Source organism: Bombyx mori, chromosome 9 (genome assembly GCF_030269925.1).
Source record: "Bombyx mori chromosome 9, ASM3026992v2".
In the NCBI taxonomy this organism is placed as follows: domain Eukaryota; kingdom Metazoa; phylum Arthropoda; class Insecta; order Lepidoptera; family Bombycidae; genus Bombyx; species Bombyx mori.
This window is the reverse complement of record NC_085115.1, coordinates 6,937,706-6,955,277: the sequence shown is the minus strand read 5'-3', so window position 1 is coordinate 6,955,277 and position 17,572 is coordinate 6,937,706. Positions and strand designations below refer to the sequence as shown.

At 35.3% G+C, this 17,572-nt stretch overlaps 1 protein-coding gene across 2 annotated transcripts in view; it reads right to left on the bottom strand.

The window, feature by feature from the left end:
* The window catches only part of LOC101739216 (juvenile hormone esterase), a 30,657-nt gene extending 15,674 nt beyond the window's left edge, over nucleotides 1-14,983 (bottom strand). The window contains exons 1-3 of one of the 2 annotated variants that reach the window (XM_062670082.1): nucleotides 14,767-14,983; nucleotides 14,460-14,572; nucleotides 8,154-8,323 (exon numbers count right to left, since the gene is read on the bottom strand). In XM_062670082.1, the coding sequence (XP_062526066.1) occupies nucleotides 8,154-8,303 (150 nt within the window). In that variant the 5' untranslated portion in view covers nucleotides 8,304-8,323; nucleotides 14,460-14,572; nucleotides 14,767-14,983. Of the gene's footprint in view, nucleotides 1-8,153; nucleotides 8,324-8,448; nucleotides 8,698-14,459; nucleotides 14,573-14,766 lie in introns of those variants that run through there. The other variant, XM_038012983.2, reaches the window with a different exon arrangement.
* Between the last annotated feature and the right edge of the window lie 2,589 nt (nucleotides 14,984-17,572).

Sequence of the window (17,572 nt, the reverse complement as noted above, 5' to 3'; positions counted from 1 at the left end):
AGAAAGTATAACTTCAACGTACAAATGTTCGTAATAAAATACACATTCAATCTATGCTAATATTATAAAGATGAAGAGTTTGTTTGAACGTGCTAATCTCGAACTACTGGTCCGATTTGAAAAATTCTTTCAGTATCAAATAGATCATTTATTGAGGAAGGCTATATAGGATAGGCTATATGACATCACGTTAAGATCAATACAAGTGGAGCACCAATAAAGAATGTTTCAAAATCGTTGTATTTTGCGTGCGCTGCGGAAACGGTTAAAGTTTCGCTAAAATAATGTATGACAAAATTGTCGCCCTTTAAAAGTTCTATCAAAAATGTCCGCGACAACATGTCTATATTTTAAGGTTGGCCCACTATAACGTTTTTTATGCTAACTAAATTTGTTCTTAAATAAAGAATCATTTGTGACCATTCGGGAAGTCTACCCTTTCGAACAAAAAACAGAAAAGATAATTATCAGAATCGGTTCAAGCATACTCGACAAATCGGTGAACATACATAAATAAAAAATGGTGGTCGAATTGATAGCCTCCTCTTTTGAAGTCGGTTAAAAAGCGTGATTTTGCTACCTTAATAGCTCCTTAACATTCTATTATTCAAAAATATTTTGACTTAATACGTAAATGATACGTAAATGGTGGGTAAAATTTAGCTTTATGCCAAAGTAACTATTCCACGCGGACGAAGTCGCGAGCAAAAGCTAGTGATTAATAATCATGCATTAATGTAGCCACTCAAATAAAAACACTAATTAAATGCATAAGATATAAAACATACCTTACTTTTAATTATTAAATGAGTCTTACACATGTAGGAGTTCATTTTCTCTTTTCTTTTCCTACCAAGCTGATAGCCTTGAGAGGCTATTTCAGTTTCTCCTTGACGTGTAGGTGAGCTCACGGAGCTCAAACCGGGAGTGTTTATCGGGAGGGGCCTTAGCAAGAGCAGTGCTTCGCAGAATCTACCAACGGATCGGAAACGCGACCCACTGAGAAGATCCGGCGAGAAACTCAGTGGGCTGTGTCTATGGGTTAATTTACTCGTCGAGCCCTTCGTCGGTGACCGGTGCTTGAGGTAACTAAAAGCACCATTAATGGATCGGGAGGATCCGTAATGACGTGTTTAGGGCAAGGTCGACTGTTTACCATTCAGTCCACAGGATCAGGTATGTAATTACCGACGGCCACGACAAGAGGGTTTTCATGTCGTGCCGCCTTCTCAGAATGGCGCAATGATGCCGAATGTTACTTAGTGATTGAGTCAAGCTCTAGGTCGTCATTGAGATCTACGTTCTTTAGGAACCATGATGCTCCGACGGCTATCCTGCAAATACGGGATTGAATGACTTGAAGGGGTTTCAAGTTGATGCGAGCCGCGTGAGCGAACACTACGCTTGCATAGGTCATGGCGGGGCGTGTGTAAGTTTTGTAGAGCCTTTTGTCACCTTATTACGAAAGGACAATTTACTTCGCTTGCAAATCGTAGGATAGACGCGTCCTAATATGTAGGTGGCACGGTCGCGTACCGTTTTGATGTTGGGTCGAAATGTCATCCCTCTGTCGAGGGTGACGCCTAGATATTTGACCTTCGAGGCTTATTTTCTGTTTCTGGCCGCTTGTGACGCCTAATTAGAAACATTTTAAGCATCCATAGCTCGTTCTTTTTTTTAAATTAGAGAATAACATTTCTTTCTTGGCTTTTTCTAATATTTTGGCAGCAATTTAAAATTTAATCTGAATTTTATTTTGTTCAAAATGGACAAAAATAAAAGTATCTATCTGAAACCGGTGGTAACTTAGAGCGCATGCAGAGTAGAAGAACCATCTCACTAGAACACAAACCAATCGTAGTAAACAGGATCGTTTAACTAACTTGGTGCAACATAAAACTGGCACAAGGTCCCAGGTTACCCATGGTAAAAAATTACTATGGAGATAGAACGTTAAAAAAACGTGTTCCATTCTTACTCAATAGTTTACCCGAGGACATAAGACGTGAGCCTATACTTGCTAAACTTAAAAGCTTATTAAAAAAACATTTGTTAAATACGTTGTAACCATTTACGTAAATTAATTGTGTTATTATAGTATAAGCTAGTTGAATGGTTTATACGCTATGTTTGTATAAAGCGAGTTACCTGCAGTCAAACTGCGTAAGCAGTTTTGCGGGGCATGTTTTGAATGTAAGTGTAACTTTTTATGAATAAATATATTACATACATACATACAAAAATACAGTACGTGGAACAATGTATCTACTTAGGAAAGCAGATAACACTGGATAACAATAGCAATGAACTAGAGGTGGAGCGCGGAACAATAATTACGTGGAATAAGTTCTGGAGTTACAGAGAAGTAATGAAAAGTAACATTCCAACAGAAGTGAAAAAGAAAATTATGGACACTTGTATATTGCCGTGTCTTACATACGGTTGCCAGAGGTAGACATTTACGTGTAACATAAAAAATAAATTAATAATGTGCCAGAGGGGAATGGAACGCAGCATGCTCAACATAAGAAATACACAGAATTCGTCATAAAAAGATAAGAAGCATAACCAAAACAGTGGACGCTCTCAAATATGCTCAAAGATTGAAGTTTAAGTGGGCTGACCATGTAGCACGACTCGAGGATGGGAGATGGACATCTAAAGTAACTGCATGAGACGGTCCACAAGGCAAGCGGCGCGTCGGTAGACCGTACACGCGTTGGGAGGACGACATAAGAAAAGTTTCTGGACCCACTGGATTTATGTCGCCAAAGACAAAACAAAATGGAAATCTTTGGAGGAGGCCTTTACCTGAGAGGGGTCCATGCATATAATAAAAAAATATACTAAAAAAAAAAGTAATTGCATGGAATAAAGGGCTTTATTTATTTATTTATTATTTGTAGGCTGTGGATAGATTGTAGGTAGAAGGGAAAAGACCTGCAGCACAGTGGGTCGATACTGTGATTTTAGTGACTTAGGGACCAACTTTGTTTTTTTATAAATTTTTTTATGTAGATAGATAGAGCTCGTTAATCTCAATAATAATTGTTTTGGGCAAAAATTACAAAAACTTTATAGTTTGGTCAGAAAAATGTGTTTTGTGATTTTTTTGTATGGAGCGGGTCACATTAAATTAAATTCCTGCTAAGTACCGCGAGGTCCCGCTTTGAAACTTTATTTTCCTTATACCTTGTCTAGTCTACTATCATTTGATGCTATGAACATGTGCATAAAGTTGCAACTCTGCCAAATAAATGGATCGAAAAAAATTAATAAATACATAGAATAAAAACCTTTATTTTTTTTTTCGTAAGTGCTTTTAAGTTAAATTTGATATGGATTAGTAAGTAAAAGCACGTAATGATACCCATAATTACATAATACCTAACAACAATACATTTAGTAGGTCTCTAATTAAGCAATCTCTCTAATTATTAAGATAGTTAACATTATTTAATGAGGATAATTAGTTAAGTAGCCATTACTGGGTAGTAGAAAATATAGTAAACATTTGTTTGTCTCTGGAAGTATAAAGTGACCATGTTTATTATATACTAACTAGTGTTCGTTTATTCGTACTACTACTAACATCTCGTGATTGTCGTTGTGATCTTGCTGTTTCAGTTATAATTGATAATTTTGTTAACAATTTAGGATTATTTATGATTTTAAGAGAGCAACTACAGTGGCTGTCTGATAATAAAAAACTCTTTCAATTCCTACAAAATCAAATAAACGTGACCGAAGAGAAAAATGTTGAGCTCCAAAAATTCAGTACGCAATTTTGTTCAAATATAAGTGCAATATGGAAACGAAGTAGTCGCATGTTAGCACAGTTTGTAAGAAAAAAATGTGATTGGTTAGAATGTGCAATAAACTGGCCCGAAGGAATGATACCTGAAGCTATCAACACTGCACATGAAAGGCTCGAAATTTCTAATACTGAAGATGTTGAAAATGTACCACCCTCAAATGTACTACAGAAGCCTCGACATCTATTTTTGCACCTCGAAAACCTTTTGAAGAATTGGGATCCAGGCAAAAACGAAGACGCATTGAACAAATTTACCAATCGCTTTCGTTATCCCCGGATGAAATGAAAGCTACTACAATTACTAGTTTGAGAAACACTAGAAATGAAGATGTAGGAGAAATAATGAACCACTTGTCAAATCACCCCGAAGATCTAGAAAAAGTTAATGAGTATTTAATTACAAGTAAAGTGAAAAGTAGTACATATTCTCCCGATAAGGCAATATTAGTTTCACTTAAATTAAGTGGCAGTATATAAACCTAAGAGAAGCAGCAAGTGAAAATAGGTCTGATTTATACCCTTCCTAATATAAAATTAAGCAAGAAAATTATTACTGAAGAAGGAGCTGCTATTAAAATGCAAGCATTACTAAACTTGGCGCTATATAGGCTTTTAGATGTGATTACTTCGGATTTGGACTCTGCAAGAGAGCTACTGCTTATAAGCAAATAGGCTTTGATAGAGCCCCAGGTCAAAGTAATTATAAACAAAAAACTGAAACAGAGTTTGATGATTCATCTATTTTCATGGTCAGTCTAGTTCCTATAAGGCTTCAGAAATTTGATGGAACAGTTGTTTGGGAAAACGACCTCATCAACATTTTATTGCCGTCCAATAATGTTTAAATTTACAAAAGAAACGCAGTCAACAGTGACAATCATAAAAGCTAGCATAACAGAAGAAATAGAAAGACTTCAGCCATCAAAAATCAAACAAGTTGAAGTTAAGCATCAATTGCACATGATGATGATAGACGGCAAAATAACCTCATATTTTTCAGAAACATTTTCTGCTGTCTGTGATATTTGCAAAGCAAAACCGTCAGAGTTTTTTGGAGTGACTTGCTTATCAAAGAGAAAATAATGAAGAAATATTCCAGTATGGAATGCCATCTTTACATGCCTGGATAAGATGCATGGAGTGCTTACTTCATATCGGTAAATATAATTTTATTACTTCACAATTTTTTCATCGTATGTAGTTTCCTGTGAGATTATTTTTTATATGACACTTTTTTGTTTGCGTCTTATCGTTTGGACTTAGAAACGGGGTTGCAAGGGGGGATGACAAAGAAAAAATATCAATCAGAAAGAGCGCTATACAGCAAGCGTTTAAAAAGGAATGCGGTTTACTTATAGATGTTGTCAAGCAAGGAGTAGGAACAACCAATGATGGCAATACTGCCAGAAGATTTTTCAGGGTTGCAGAAGAAACAGCCCGCATAACAGGAATACATAAAGATTTAATAGAGAGGCTTCACGTGATTCTTCACTCTGTTGCATCTGGAGAGCGCGTTTCCAATTTTTCGGAATTTTTTAGATATACTGCAGAATTGTATGTTAATGTATATCCCTGGTATTATATATGCCTTCCAGTATCCATAAATTGTTGGCACATGGCAGTGATATATAATAATGAAGAACTTTGGTGCCATTCGTATAAGTAAACTCTCGGAAGAGGCAGCGGAAGCTCGCAATAAAGATTTTCGGAAATATACAGAGAGATGTTATTCAAGAATGAGAAGTAGAACGTCGACTAATGAGGATATTTTACAGAATCTTCTTTCGTCTTCTGACCCAAAGATCGAAAGGTGAAACAAAATATATAATATTTGGAGAGATTGCATAATTAGAGACCTATTAAATGTATTGTTGTTAGGTATTATGTAATTATGGGTATCATTACGTGCTTTTACTTACTAATCCATATCAAATTTAACTTAAAAGCACTTACGAAAAAAAATATAAAGGTTTTTATTCTATGTATTTATTAATTTTTTTCGATCCATTTATTTGGCAGAGTTGCAACTTTATGCACATGTTCATAGCATCAAATGATAGTAGACTAGACAAGGTATAAGGAAAATAAAGTTTCAAAGCGGGACCTCGCGGTACTTAGCAGGAATTTAATTTAATGTGACCCGCTCCATACAAAAAAATCACAAAACACATTTTTCTGACCAAACTATAAAGTTTTTGTAATTTTTGCTCAAAACAATTATTATTGAGATTAACGAGCTCTATCTATCTACATAAAAAAATTTATAAAAAAACAAAGTTGGTCCCTAAGTCACTAAAATCACAGAATCGACCCACTGTGTGCCGGCCGGTCACCAAACTGTTGGTCAGATGAGATAACTGCGCTCACTGGACTCTGTTGCGACAGACCTGAGAGAAGCCGAAAACAGAAGGAAATAGAAGTTGATGGTACAAAGAGCCACGAAGGGCTTCAGCAATATGCGTATGCGTATCAGAAGTATGCGATTAAGAAGAAGGATAGTTGCTATTTTGTAAATAATGATACTAATTACTAATATTTAATTAATATTGTTTTTTATACTTTTTTGTTGTTGTTTCTAATTAGTTGACCATTATTGTTCATTCCTTAAGACTGATTTAAATGTTTCTCCGTAATGAAATATTGAATTCATAACTTTTATAAGGCATAGCTTGTAAATTTCAAATATATAAATAGCATATAGTATGGTGGTGTTTTCAACCATATTATATTTCCTCTACAGCATAACATACCTGACCGAAATTCTCCCAGGTAAGCTTCAAGGCTATGATGAAGAGAAATACTCAAGAACAGTTCCTGAAAAATTACACAGCAATAGCTTGTAATTGCTACAGGGGCTGTTCTTTCAAATTCAAAATAATTTATTTCAACTTAGATGTCAGTATAACACACTTGTTGAATGTCAAAATATAAATAACAATATTAACTCTACCACCGGTTTCAAAAAAAGCCACAGTCCTGAGAAGAACCGAAGAAACAAACTCAGCTGGCTTTTTTTGTTTTTTGTTTTATCTCAAAAAAATTTTTTTTTTTAAATAAGTAAAAATGTTTACAATGAAAGAAAATACAAGTCAAGAAAAAAAATAAAAAAAATAATAATAATGAAAAATGAAAAGGCCAGGAAGCGAACGCCTCATTCCCACGTACTAGTAAATAATCATGTTAGGTATTGCCCTGTTTGCACAAATTTAATTACAGTCATGACATACCCCATGCATTTTTTTAATATAATTTTGTAAGTTGAGAATAAAGCATTACTACTGTTGATCTAACATATGACATAAAGGATCTGACGATAGTTAAAAACATTAATTGATGTAAATCAAACACACAAAAATGAATACCAGATCCTTTTACTTTTAATATCTTCATCTATCTTGCTAAGCACAGTATAATTTAATAAGATATATAATATAATTTAATAATTAAGACCAGTATAATTATGTTTATTTTGTTACTTCCTAGAAATTAATAGAAATCTAAATACATGACAAGTGGCCTCTAAGACGAACGAAACGAAAAATTAGGGTCTTTCATGGGCAGTAATAACTTCACAAAGACACTTTAGATATGGTATGTACTTAAATATGAGTGATATTAATGAAAAAGTTAGCTTCAATAGTGGGGAAATAAAACAAAAATAAACAGAAAAGTACAAGTCAGCTGTAGAATCTTAAAAAATATATTTTGTATTGTATTGAATACTGAGTTAGACACACATTGGCCAATAAAGCAACTTAAGGAACAATTCTTTTTTTACAGATTCATCAAACTCATTCAGCCTACTGACACATTGAATTTGATTAATCCTAATTTATGAAGTAAAACTTTGATAGCAATTATATAATTGCATTTTGCAGTCTATATGGCATACTCCTAAGTATGGTACTGGCAGTTTACCTTTATATGTTCATGATAACAGATTAAGAGATTTATAGTATTTTCTTATGTTTTTGGCAGTATTAGATATTATTGAAACTGCTTTTTAATAGTTTACTTGTATTTATATTAATTTGCTTACTATTTTAAATGCTTTCAATTTTCTTCATTATGGATCAATTGAAAATTAGTTTCAATTACAGAGTTAGAAGATAGTATTGTTTTGATACTACCTTTCATTCTATTTGTTAAAGTAGTTGGTTGCATTGTTTGATTAAGTTTTATATCTAATCATAATGATAGAATTAAGCAATAACTATGTACCAAAAGGATTAAATGGAAACAAAGAGGAATAGAACACAATATTTGTAATATGTAATTCAATTATTTTTTACAATATGAAGATTTCACTTTTTTGAATGAAGTTGAGCTAACTTACCAAGAATCGTAGATGTCCGACAGGTGGTTTTGCATATGGAATGCCTTTAAATTTACAGTATGTGCCTTCATTGGTAGTCTCTTTGTATCCACAAATAGGACCTTCTTTTGTTTCAACTCTTAATTTTGTTTTCTCACTTTTCGCAGTCATATTTACTGAATTTTATCGATCTAGAAATGTGCAATTAGCCACCAATTTTATAAATGTATTAAGCTGATCCCAACTACTAATCAGTTAGATAAATGTTATCTTCCTGAACTGATTCAGGACGTACATAAGATTTTTAATTAATTACCGGTAAAATGGGGCGATTAGGGATTGAAAGGCGAATCGGGAAAAAACCGGGAAAATCTTTCGACGCTCAATATAAGTTTTATATTCGTTGCAAAATCTTCCATTTTTTTGTAGTTTAATAGTAGAATGTTGAAAGTTCACAAAACAACTCTGAATATGCATGATAATAGCTGCTAACTTATAAAAAATCGCGTTTCAAATTAACTTCCTGTGGTGGTAATTATTTTAGTGCTAGAAACTTTGCTCTCTTTTATTTATTTGATAATGATAGAAGACGACTATGATTTATAAACGTTATTTAGTGTTTGAACCACCATATATATTAAAGGTAAGTCTCAGTTGTTATTGGTTTTAATGTATTTGATTAAATAAAAATACATGTAAAAATCTGTTGTTTTTGGGGATATTGGGGACGTCTTAGGTATAAATAACAACGAAAAAGGGGTCAATTGGGATGAGCATACGTGAAATGGAAACGACCTAAGTATAAATAGGTACAGGTTTGTAGGGATGTCTATGTAGTTATAACAATATTTTTTTAATTTGTTGGTAAAAATCTGGTTTATCGAAGCGAAATTGGGAATAAGTCTTTAGTTGAAATAGATAAGCAATTTAATATAAGTAAGTCGATTTTGCAGAGACATGTAACAAGATCAATGAAATCTCAAGGTGGACAAAAATGTCTAAGTAATACATAATAAAATATTTAATATTTGTTCAGAGTGGGGGTATTCATCTGATTAATCCATGGAATAACCGACACACCTAATCTCTTAACCCAGATAGAAATATGAGCCCCTAAGTACTTACCAAGAACGGAGAAATATAAACCGTTTCTAAGAAAGCCCACTATATATGTATAAATATATATATATATATATATGTACATATACTTATATATTTTGTTGTTACTGCACTATCGATTGCACCTATAATTGAGGTGATGTCTGCCATGTACTTTTGTCAGTTTTTCAATTTTTTTTGATGATGATCACTGATTGAATGATTGATTGATGATCACTTTGATGGTGCAACTAAATAAATAAATTAATTAAAACTATATATAAAAATAAAATTAGTGCCAACCCTAGCAAATTTCTCATTTCGTCCCAATTAACCGCATTTTCGGGTAAATAGGGATTACACCTATTTTTGCATTTTTTGCTTAAACTGGAATGCTTCTTGCATAATTTTAAATTAGACAACAAAGATGCCCCCAAGACTCAATCATTTTGATCCTGATATAGCATTATATACATCAACAACTACCTTAAAATTGCTCATAAAGTTGGAATTTGTCCCTAATCGCCCCATTTTACGGTACCTGTTTACTTACATTTTAAAAATGTAGGTACCTACATAACCTTTATTAATATTATTGTGATTTGCGTTTTGGTGGCCTGCCTAACTTTTAAATTTAAAAGAGATACGCATAGATAATACACATAATATGATTTGGAGATACATAAACTAGTTTATCTAAACTATAGACAGACCTCACTTAAAGTAGGGCTCTGTAAATTTGGCCCCCCTTTTTTTGATTTTCGGATTTTTGTTATTTTTAACTATTTGTTCGTCGTTTGTTCGTTAGTGTTCGAATACTGTTTGTTCGTCATTTATTTAATTATTATTAATTAAACAAATGATCACTGGTAGGTTTCCCCTCCTTACTAGATATCTTTATTTTTATCGCTGAGATTAATTAATTTTGATCAATTATCGTTTGTTTGACGACTATTGGTGATTGTTCGATTATAAAAACAATTAAATTCTCAATTATTAATTATTTTATAACTAGCAAACCATCACCTCACGCCTACATTGCGCATGCGCCGGTTTTGTCAGTCAGCTGGCAATGGCTATATTTACTAGCGTTTTGTTTATAAGTGCATTTATACTGTCTAATTATTTCATATGTAGATCAAAAAAATATTGAAACTTCCACAAATTTCAACAATGAGGAGTGAAGTTGTGTGATTTGTTTTATTTTGTCTATTTAGTGTTTCTTCGGGTCTAAATGTGTAATAATGGTGGTTTATTAACTGTTTAATATCTGTGAAAGTGCACAAATGTGGGAAAATGAAACAAAGCCGCTGGACGTAACTTCTCGGGATCCTCCAAAAAGTCCACTGAAAAAATCTCAGTAAATGACCACCATTTTTCTGAGATTATATTTCATTCATCAGACATGACTTAAAGGTCTTAGTTACCACGTTATAAAATACCTAAAAAAAAACAGACAATATACTAAAACGGTAGATATTTATATACTATATAGGTCTATGTATTTATGTATTTCGTTGTAGAGTCTGGCGAATGAAAGTACTGAAAAAGCGCGGCAAATTTAAAAAATATCAGTGTAGCAGCCCCAAAATTAGTATGACATACCTGGAAAAACCTAATTTGATACTTTATAATATAAAATAATTTGTTTTTGCTGAAAAATAGTATTATTTGTACACTACTAATTGACTGCATGTGGACAGGTCCAAGAATGGGAATAAGTCTACGAAATAAATCAATACTGCGGTAGTAGTAGTACTAACCTACCTAGGTAGCCTCTTATCAAAAGAACTTACCACTAAAATTTTGGTAATTACGATTGCTATAAATTCAAGTTCCCAGAAGGATTCAGGGGAAGCCTTTGCCCACCAGTGGTTTAGGTTAGGCTAAGTTAAAAATAATAATATTAAAATGGCTAGCGCCAATCGCGTAAAATCGAATTTTTAAATCACTACCTATATTCTTCCTATTCGTACACTCTTGACAGAGTGGTCGTGGTCATGCATCAGTCGGATCCTGCGATACCGATGCTCTCGCGATGCGACGCCATGTGGCACGATGTTTCGCAGAGTGAGAGCAAACATTTATATTGGAGTGAGTAACAGATTTTATGAGGTCGGTCCATCGTGTTGGAGATCGTCCGCGAGATCTTTTGCCCTCGATTTTCCCTTGCACCACCAACCGCTCAATGGAATCCTCATTACGAGTGATGTGCCCGAAGAACTTGAGGATTCGTAATTGGACTGTTGACGATAGTCTCTCCTTGATGTTGAGCTCTTTCAAGATCGAAATGTTGGTACGGTGCGCGGTCCACAGAATTCTGAGGAGACGTCTCCAACACCACATTTCCAGTGCGTTAATCTTACGACGGTCTTGCATCCTCAGCGTCCACGTCTCAGCCCCATACAGAAAGATTGGAAAGACCAGGCATCTCATTAAACGAACTTTTGTGTTTTTGGTTATTCTGCGGTCTCTCCAAATTTTTGTTAGCCTCTCAACTGAGGATCTTGTCACGGCGCAACGTCTTCGGATCTCATCTTCGCAGCCTCCAGCGTTGGTGATAGTGGAGCCTAGATATACTTAGCTATTAACTACCTCGCATCCCGCTATATGTTGGACTTCCGGTTGGTTGATGTTAGCACGATCTACGATCATCATTTTGGTCTTATCACGATTGATCGCAAGTTCAAAATCCAACGCTGTAGTCTCCAGCCGGCGAAGAAGCACCTCGATTTCGTCTCTGGTTGATGCCAAGAGGGTAGGGTAGACCTATATTAATCCAAATCAAAAAAACACGTGACATTTTGAAAAAAATGCTTACTACGTCTGAATCAAAAATAAGATTAAGTATTATGTAGCAATCTGATTTAAAAAAAAACTATATTCTATAATAATTTGGGTTCATTCACTTTCGTATTCAAAATCTGAACCTAAAACTTCCATGTGAAAAGATTTATTATTCACTGGAATCACTGTTTCCTACATTAATAATAATACTTTCTAAGTTATTTTCTGTAATTCTGTCCCTTTCTTTATATTTATTATCCACATGTATGACATGATCAGTAATTTTCTTCCACTCCTCGGGGGGTTATGGTTTCAAACGATTCTTTTATAGCCCCTTCTAACTCCACTTCCGCCTCGGCAATATTTTTATTTGCCACTTTACTTTTAGCCAAACTCCATACCAGCTCAATGGCGTTTAAATCTCAGTGGTAGGGGGAAGACGTAGTACCTCATGCCCATTCTGCTTCAGAAATTCATCAGCTTCATATACTGGTTCTGGTGTGTTTCGTTTTACAAAACACAGGAGCTCTGCTTTTGTGTGATATTCTTCACACGGAGTATCATTCAAAGTAAGCCATTCTCTTAAGTCATTTTTGCGATTTTGTGATGTAGGAGCTTTATTTACAATGATTGAATGGTGATTGGCGTTATCCATTTCTATTACACTCAGCTCATTTAAATTGGATATAAGCTTTTCTCTTAGCCATTTATTAAAGTTTACAGCATTCATGTCGTGGTGGTAGTCCACCAATTTCGATTTAGAGCTAAAGACAAAAGAATGAGTTTGGCACATGGCCTTTCTCTGATCCAGCATGTACAATTATGTACCTTTTCCCTGTCGAAACATTTTCAATTGCACCATTTGTAAATGGGCTTTGCCAAGACTTCTTGAGCTTGTAGTTTTTATGAACATAAGTCTCGTCTAAATAAATTATTGACTTTCCTTCTCTGCGTTTCAAAGCCATTGTTCTTAAAAACCGATGTCTCCAGGTCACTGAAGTAGGAAAACTATGCAAATGAAACGTCAACAAAAAATTCGTACCACTGTGACGTCATCTGACCACAAAACATGGCGGTTTTAGTGCTGTACAAAAGATTTCAATGTTATCAGGTTTTATCGATAAACGTTCTTGGCTCATTTTATTTTAAATATTGTTGAGTATTATTTATTTGTAGAATTTATACTTTAATGGGAAGTAAGTAAGTATATTGTTATGTGCAAATATGATATGATTTAGATGTATGAAATCTAAGACAAGTTCGTCCTTCGAATTTGCCAAGTAAACGATATGATGATTTTTAAAAGTTATTACGCTGATTTTATAAAGTTGTCGTTTGTCGCAAAACATAAAGATATGGCGTAGTACAGTGCCATCTGCCCATTTCTAGCGTGCTAAATGTTATCGTATTTTAGTACGTGTTTTTCTTAGACTATTACAATCTATTTTAATTGTTTTGCTGACTCCGTAACACACTACCGCAGCGCACCTCAAGGAAGGTGCGCCGCACCATTTGAATCACTTTCACTTGAGAGTGATTCAAATTGTAAACTTATCAAGGGACCGCGTGAAAAAAAAAACACCTACAGAACATTAATTCATTAATTACAAACGTCATTCCTTGTGACTTCCTCTCTAAAATCACTTAATTATTAAATATTTAACGAATTTACAATAGTGTTTTACTCACTGCGGAATAAAACTATTTTATTTAAATAGTTCCGAATTTTGTCGGTAGCCTTTTTCCCGAAATATCTAAACAGAATGTCTAAACATGTTTTGATGACATATTCTAAAGAGGTATTTATGATTAGTGTCATGATCAATAGATTCCGACCGAAAAATGGTGTCCGATTTTTCGGATGAGGGCTCCATAATGAATTTAAATATATATATAGATAAAAGTTTTGGGACATCGACTTTCTTGAGATCCTATAAAATACGTTTTAATTATTATTTTTGTATGTTTTAAGCATGATAAAATATGAAATTTTATATAATCAATCATATTAAATCGATATCAAAGTCAATAAATAATGTACAACCCAAAACAGACGGCCGAACTGACGTGACAATGACATTTGGTGCGCTCAACATGGCGGATTTTCGGCCTCATTAGACGGAGACGGAGACATTTACGTATATTCATGTTTCATTTTATGTACGCACTGAAATACTGTTATATTGTTTTCCTGCGAGTTAAAGTGCTGAGTAAGAACGAGATAGATATATGTTTATGTGTGTGCCTTCAAAATGGGTGCTATTTATATTGTACGTATGCAATTGTTTTATAGAACAATATGTCGTGTCCCTACTATATAGGTCTATGCTCCAGGTAGATATGTCATAACGTTCAATTAACAATGAACGCTCATTCTTATTTTTCTTAAATTCATAGCCATTGGACAATAAATAATAAGTGGCGAAGAGTTTCCCTGCATACATTAAATCCAATGCTTTCTCTTAAATCCACTAACAGAGTTCTCAACGTAGGAACTTGTTTTCTAATCTTGTAAAATTCGTCACCAGATTAATCATCTACATCGACCAGATTTTCTGTAAAGAAAACAAGTTGTGTTAAAATTACAATGTAACATTTATTAATCTATGTTAGATAACAATAATTCATTATTATGAAGCTATTTAACGTAATATAAAGTGAATGTCGATAAAAATAGAGAAATCGTTTTGTAAAAATATAAACAATAATTACGATTTTAAACAAAGTATCAACATCTTAGTGTCATAACCTAAGAAACTCAACACAACACGTAAGAAATCTTGTTTCAGTTTGAATACAGCGTCTTTCTCCTGTTGTTTTTCTTCAAACTTAGAAATCATGCGAAAGAACATCTCCCTCACTCCCCTTTTAATAGTTTTATTCATTTTTGAGTTAGAAAAATGCTCAACAAAGTCACAACAAATCACCAACAACACGCAATCTTGTTTTGACAAATTGAATTTGTCATTTTGTCTAACACTGCCATATGAAAAGTCTGCAAATAATTCGAATGTCTACTTTCGTTTGCCAGACTCCATACAGTATTACACGTACAGAAAGAAGTCGTTAATTCATCGGCGACTCCGACGTAACCACCGTTGCAACCACCAATGCAAATATTTAGGTTTCACCCTCGATAGAGGGAAGACATTCCGTCTTCAGATAATGCGTACATGACCGAGCCGCATTCGTACTCGGTTGTCTCTGTCCAATGATCTGCAAACAAAGTAAATTATCCCTTCGAAGGTGACTGTACCAAACTTGCATACGTCCAGTCCTCACCTATGCAAGAGCAATGTTCGCTAACACGAGCCGTACTTATACAGGGTGGGCCAGAAAGGCGTGCGAATTTCAAAATCACATTACTCGCGACAGGAAAGCGTTAGCGGGGTGTGGGTAGTGGGGATAGGTTCCTTGGTTCTCGGAAATTCAGTTGCCATGGAGCGTTTTACCGGTGAGCAGCGTGCTTTTTGTGTGAAAGCGTATTACAAAAATGGCGATTCGGGCACTATTGCGCGGCGTTTATTTCGTTCTAAGTTTAATTTACATGATTTAAACCAATGTCCGAGTGAAAGTGTGATCAGATCGTGGGTCAGAAAGTTTGAGTCTTCGGGTTCGACATTAAATGAAAAACCTGCGGGGCGTCCAAGGTCTATAAGAACGGAGGAGAATGTAAGCGAAGTCGCGATGTCTGTTCGGCGCGATCCCCAGCAGTCGTCCCGAAAGAGATCAGATGAGCTCGCCATATCAAGATCATCATTAAGGCGTATTTTGACCAAAGATCTTAAATTACACCCATATAAACTCCAATTAGTACAGGAATTGAAACCAAATGACCACCATTTACGTCGTGCATTTGCCGAAACAATGTTAGAGCGTTTTCAAAGTTTGAATAATATCCTCTTCTCGGATGAAGCTCATTTTCATTTAAGTGGATTTGTCAATAAGCGAAATTGTCGGTATTGGGCCGAAAAAAATCCCCAATTGAAACATCAAAGACCCCTTTGCATTCGCTTAAAGTTACGGTTTGGGCGGCCATGTCGGCTCATGGAATCATCGGACCCCATTTCTTCGAAAATGAGCGAGGCCAGGCAATAACAGTAAATTCTGATCGCTACACAGCAATGTTACGTAACTTTTTCTTTCCACAACTGCATAATTTTGAAGCCTATAACAGCAGGACCTGGTTTCAACAAGATGGCGCGACATCCCATACATCCAATGAGTCTTTAGCAGTTGTTAACGAAATGTTTAATGGAAAACTGATATCGCGTCGAGGGGACATTCCATGGCCTCCCCGGAGCCCAGATCTCACGCCACTGCGACAATATTCGCAAGGAAATGTCCGATATCCCACGAGCGATGTGCCAGCGAGTTTTCACGAATTTGAGGGCTAGATTGGAAGAGTGTGTACGTGTAGATGGCACACATCTCAGCGATGTTATTTTAAAAAAATAAAATTCCCATTTTTAATTTTTATTATAATTATATTTTTTCTTTCCTGAGCTTTGTAGTTTTTTTTTATATGATTTTTTATAATCCGCTCAACTTTATGGCCCACCCTGTATAAAACCCTAGAAATCATTCAATTCTGTTTTTGCAGGATTGTCGTCGGAGCACCGCAATACGTGAGGAACGTAGATCTTTGCGACGATCTTGAATTAGAACCGATACCTAAGTGAGTCGACTAAGTAAGTGAAGTCAACGTCGGAGCGCTACTTCGATAAAATGGCGCACAGCGAAAAACCCTTTATCGTGGCCTCCGGTAATTACATACCCGATTTAGAGGACCAAACGGTAAACAGTCACCGTCGCTCAGAACACGTCACTTGGGGTCCTCCCAATCCACTAACGGTTCTTTTAGGCATTCCAAACACCGGTCAGCGTTCCCGTCGAACACGTCGATTGCGACGAAGGTTGTGAAAATTAACCCACTGAATTTTTCGCCGGATCTTCTCAGCGGGTCGCAATTTCGATCAACGATCAGTAGATTCAGCAAAGCACTGCCCTTGTTAGGGCTAGTGTTAGCATATTCGCCAGGCTGAGCCCCATCAGCACGAAGCAGCTGTTCTTGAGTTGTTAGGTCTCCTTCGGAAGCACTCAGGCCGCTGTTGGCAAATCCTAACCCTCCTGGCTGAGCCTTGCTCACCCACCGGTCCTGGTGAAACTGGAAAGGACTGCGGGCCACTAGTAATCCTTCAATCATAAAAAAAAGAATCGAATATCGAATTAGCAGCAAATTCAGGGCAGGGCTCATTCAATACATAAGATTAGTAAGAAAACTTCACATAAAAATACGCAGTCTATTCAGTTATACGAGTAATATAGTATGAAAAGGGATCATTCTCGAAGCCAACCAAATAGGTAATAAGATTCGCTAAAGTTAACAATAAACATTATTCGATTAATAATTAAGGAAACTGGTTAGCGCAGGGCCATTATACAAAAGATTTCAATCATATGTCCTGAGGATTGGTGGAATTCACGTTGTCATTCCTCTGGTGACCACTTTGTAGAGAGTGGTCCGAAAAATGGCCCCCTCTTAAAAAAAAACA